We start from the raw sequence: 5489 nt of genomic DNA on the forward strand, positions 1-5489 counted from the left end.
CTCATCCTAGCCCCTCTCCTCCCCTAAACCCTTTCATTGCTCCACCCCTCATCCTAGCCCCTCTCCTCTCCTCCCCTAAACAATTTCATCCCCAATCCTTATGATTTAAATTATGTCTCCTCTCCATCCCGTCATTAATAATTGACTATCTTCCTCCTGCTCCAATTAAATAATTAACTAAGCCTCCAGCTGTCTGTACCCCAGGGCAGTCTGTCTGTGACCCTCTATCTGTCTGTCGGTCTCTGTCACTCTCTCTGTGTGTGTGTGAGTGAAATTCTTTCCCATATTTTGGACGGGTGTGTGTGTGTGTGTGTGTGTGTGTGTGTGTGTGTGTGTGTGTGTGTGTGTGTGTGTGTGTGTGTGTGTGTGTTTCAAAGCTACCGGTAAGTTACCGAAACATTCAGTCATTTTAGCAATTAACTGAAAATCTTTGGCGTATATATCATAACTTTGGTAATTTTAACTTGAATAACTTGTTAAAAATGTATTCATATATAGTATTCCTTTTGTATATCTGTGTCCGTATTGACCATGAGTTTCTAGTAGACGGACCATGGTTAAAGAGAAAATAGCATAGTTAATGACAAAAGCATAAAATCATCAATGGAATGATTTAACTCAACTCTCCAAACTACTGACTTTTCTTCACAACTGCCACCAGATCCACGCCATAACATTGACAACAAATACATATAGTCAAATAAATAAACACCAATGTTATTCACTAAGTTGGCGTTGTATATTTAGGATAATATTTTACAGCTTTTTCATTCTATTTTTTATTTGTATAATTGTGTTTAATTATTTCATATATTTGACATGTGATAAGGCCACACAGAAGGCCAGGGATAATTACAGACACCTGTGATAATTTGAAGTACCTAAAAGGGTCACTAGATGTCTTGTGAAAGATTACATAAAATCCTTGAATAGATAACAAAATTCTTGCAGTTTACTGGTAAGTTTGAAGTGATATACCCTCCCTTTGCAACCCTATGTGTACAACACCTAATGGCTAATGTCCTGATACAAAGACCAGAGGAAGTGAATCAGCGGGACAATGAAAAGATCATTACATCGTAACACACACACACATATACAAACAAACACACATGCACACACACAAATACACACTCACTAAATCCAGTCAGACTGTGATATGTCATGCTCTGGTGTGAAATTCTTATTGGAGAGATGGGGAAGGGGGATGCTCTCTCTCTCTATCTCTCTCCCTCACTCAGACCCCCTCTGTCTCTCAATTCAATTTCAATTTAAGGGCTTTATTGGCATGGGAAACATGTTTACATTGCCAAAGCACGTGAAATAGATAATAAACAAAAGTGAACTAAAAATATATATTTTTTACTCTCTCTCTCTCCCTCTCTAGATCCCTCTCTCTCCCTATCCCTCACTCCCTACCTCCCTCCCCCTCTCTCCCCTACTCTTTGTGTTTACCATAGCTTCCTGTCAGATCACTACCTTGCAAGAGTTTGACAGCTTCACAGGAGCCAATGAAATGTAAATAAAACAAAGAGCCAACAGAGTAGAGACTAGAAAAGGACATCTAGCACAATAAACTGTGAATTAACCATCCTGAACACACAGACTCACAGCTAGGTCTGCCTCGGTATGCATCTGGCACTATCAACCGCACAGCTTAGTAACACTCATTCACACACACGCACCCCGAGTGGATCACAGACAGAGGTCATTGATCAGAGGATGGATATAGGCTGGCCAGATCAATCTCATTGATCACACACTGTTTCATCAGCATGTGGAGTGTGTGTGTGGGGAAACACCCAATATGTGTGTTTGTGTGTGTGGGTCAATGAGTGTGTGTGGGGAAACACCCACTGTGTGTGAGACGAGGTAGACGGTTTCAGCCCCTCCCCCACTCTGCCCCCGACCCTCACACTGTCTCCCTGATACTCACCTAATCTTCCCCCTCCCTCAGTGTTCATAAGGAAAAACTCCTCCATACTGTTGTGCAGACTCTACCCATTGACTGAGTGTGTGTGTGTGCATTTGACTTGTGTATCTGTGTGTGCTTATGTGCTCACAGACAGGTGTTTGTGTGTGTGACGTACCAGTGAGGAGTGCTTGTCCCTCTCTCAGCTCCTCGTCCACGGCAATACTGTACTCCTCCTGGGAGAACCCTTGTGTGCACGGCAATGACCTCTGCCTCCGTGGCAACGACCCCACGGCCCCTCCGCCATGCACAGCAACCTGGAAAACAGAGAATTAGAACAGAAGGGTGTGATCTACAATAATCAATATAATCCTAGGGGTTACACATACTTTCAAATGTACACACTCACTGCAATATATACTGATTTGGAAAAAGTGTCTGCTGACTAGATTATATTGATAGAGGTAACAACAATGTAATAACCACTAAGAAATATCATGATAGGCAAGAGAAGAGACATTAACCAGTTCCAAATGCAATATAATACAGACTGCATAAAAGAGACATATTCTAAATGTAATATAACAACATATAGGACTATATCTGTGTCAAATAAGAGCAACAATGATGGCACATTAGGAGGGGCCCTGCTCAGTGGCAGAGACAGAAGGCCACCTCTCTATGCTCCCCTCCCTGCCCCCTACCTGATCCCCTCCCCCCTCCCCCCTCACAGAGCAGCACAATGGCATATGTCACTCAGGCAGGTGATTAGAGTAATAAGGGTAAGGGTTAGCGGGTAGCATGATTAGCCTGTCGACATCCCAAATGGCACCCTATTCCTTATAGTGCTCTACTTTTGACCAGGGTGCCAATTGGGATCCAGACCCTGCTACTACAGAACTTCAGAAAGTAAACACACCCTCAACCTTCACCCTCGTGGTGATCACAGATCTGACATGGCTATATACAGGTGAAAGCTATGTATTAGAACCTATTGCTTTCACCTATATGATGCTTTTCAGTTCAGTCATTAGTTCAGGGGAGATATGAAGGAATAGGGTTTTTCAGAGGTATTCAAGCATCGGCGTGAGAGCACAGGATTACATGTGGAGACGGATCCAAGACCAATCCAACAACATTATAGATCGGTGTATGTGATTGTGTCAAAAACCTGTAACCCTTCCATGTGAATTTACTCATTCAATTCGAATCAATTCTAGTCTGCAAAGTCTCTGCAATCACTCTATTTATTCGCTTCTCAGTTGTTTATCTTACTTTCCAAACATAAAACGTCTCTAGACATGTTTCAAATACCTATACTGTGCTAAATGAATACATTAACACAAGGAATATGCGAAACCAAATGGGTTGGGTAGCCTATAACCATGCTTTGAGGGGATGGGGTAGCTTTCGAGACAAACCCGGTGAATAAATATGCGTTACAATCCCACAATGTTTACTGGAACTGACATAACCGCGAGCTGAAATATAGTACACTGTAGCCTACTCGATAGGCGTTATAAATCTGTTCAGTTAATGTACTCCTCATTTCACAACGCGATAGGCATGAGCAATCTGTCCAGCGTCCTCATTTCACAACGTGTTAGCGAAGCGCACACTAATTCAACATTCAACAACATCCACCCTGCTCGGGTGATTGACCAAGGCTTTGTTGTCGGCATGGGACTGACCCTAACCCGAGATTTTGGGGTTCACTCTAGGTCATCTCTGTCATTTTGATATAGGTTAGCAAATTAGGTTATGGTGTAGCCAACGGACTAAAAAACAATAGGCTAACCATGTGCGTGTGTGTGTACCGTGCATGTGTTTTGACCCATTAGCATCTCTAAAAAAACATTAATCTGATCTGATTTGTGTTGCGGCAACGGGCGATTGTCCCGCGGCTACATTAATGTCAGTAAATTGTTACAGCTGTTGGTGACCCGTAACCTAAACATCCGATTAATTTGGGTTCAACTTCAGCCTGGTGACGCGTCTACAAAAGTTCCATATAGCCATAATAGCATTGCATATAGGCGTAGCCTATATATTCTGAATTATGGGAGAATACGGGGCAGACAAATGTGTCCCTCTGGGCAAAAACTGGTTGAATCAACGTCGTTTACACGTCATTTCAACAACAAAAATGTAATGCGATGATGTTGAACGTGGAAAGCTGATTGGATTTGCAAAAAGTCATCAACGTAAGGGAATAGAGTATTTTTTTCACCCAACTTTAAACCTAAATCCAATGGCATGGTGACATTTTTATTGTTGATTTCACGTTGAATATTCCCGTTAGTTGACAACTCAACCAAATAAAGTAAATCAAGTAAATCAAAATTAGACGCCGAACTAGGACCTCTGCACAGTGTGGTAGCTCGATTATGAAATTCGGTAAATGCCTACCATCATCAGAGAGCAGTTCAAACTTCAAGTGTAGGCTACTATAACAAATAGGCTACCCTATCACTGAAAGCTCGAGGGCTAAGACCACTTTTGTTATCACAAGCACGGATACATTTGAGCATAACGAAATCCTCAAACAGGCAACGTTTGAGCGAGATTCTAATGCATAGTCAAAAATCAATATAAGCCAACGACCAAATATCGAGGCAATGTAGAGGGGAATAAATGCAGTCTATCCCCGCAGACTGAGTCAAAGAGAGCCAACTCATCAGACCACGTCCCACCACCACACACACACCACTCCGACTACCAACACAGCGGTTTCCTACCTGCACAGCTGCCAGTAGCATCAAATGAGCGCCCGCAGTAAGAAACATTATAAAAATTCCTTTTTCGAATGCGTTGTGAAAAGTCCCTCTTTCTTCGCGGTCCAATTTGAGAATGCCCACTAGGAAACGGGCGACAGCGGCATGTAGAAGGCAGCCTCTTATCTCTCTATTCTCCGTCCCTGCTCTGTTCTGTGGTATGCTGCTGATCGAAGCGCACTCTTGACTGGTACTGAGGCTGAATGACTGACTACCAGTCGGGGCGACCAACAACACGGGCCTCAGTGTCTCTACCTAGCGGACAACATCAAATATGGAAGGAATCACACAAAAAGGCATTTCTTTCGCACGTTTTCTTCTCTCCTCTCCCGATAGAGAATGACAGACCACGCCCCTCCTGTATAACACCATTTGAGTCCTCATCGTTATCCCTACTAGTGTTGTCACAATACCATAACTTTGACTTCAATACCGATACCATATTTACTATCACAATATTTGATACCATCACGATACTCAATAGCACCATACTAAATAGCAAATAAATGGTATATTAGCCAAAGTGACAGAATGGCACTTGATCCAGAGGGATTAATGCAGCTACTACTCTGTTCAATCAAATCCCCCATCCCCCCATTGGTGTGTACACATATTTTGCATATGTTATCACAGGTGCAGCAAAATGCTTATGTTTCTAGCTCCAACAGTCCAGTAATAACAATTCAAAACATTTTCAACAGGAGTGACTTATTGAGCTTGACAAACAATCTGTTTCCCTTCAATTTGAGACTTATTTTATTTTACTGATCAACAACATTTGCATAGAAGTACCATATTTTATA

The 5489-nt window shown here is 42.3% G+C and overlaps 1 protein-coding gene across 1 annotated transcript in view; it reads right to left on the reverse strand.

Moving 5' to 3' along the window:
* cdh2 (cadherin 2, type 1, N-cadherin (neuronal)) overlaps positions 1-4894 on the reverse strand; it is a 73968-nt gene extending 69074 nt beyond the window's left edge. Inside the window, exons 1-2 of the mRNA XM_036978488.1 lie at positions 4651-4894; positions 2091-2229 (exon numbers count right to left, since the gene is read on the reverse strand). Of these exons, the coding sequence (XP_036834383.1) occupies positions 2091-2229; positions 4651-4698 (187 nt within the window). The 5' untranslated portion in view covers positions 4699-4894. The remainder of the gene's footprint in view (positions 1-2090; positions 2230-4650) is intronic.
* Between the last annotated feature and the right edge of the window lie 595 nt (positions 4895-5489).

This window comes from Oncorhynchus mykiss, chromosome 5 (genome assembly GCF_013265735.2).
Source record: "Oncorhynchus mykiss isolate Arlee chromosome 5, USDA_OmykA_1.1, whole genome shotgun sequence".
Taxonomy (NCBI): domain Eukaryota; kingdom Metazoa; phylum Chordata; class Actinopteri; order Salmoniformes; family Salmonidae; genus Oncorhynchus; species Oncorhynchus mykiss.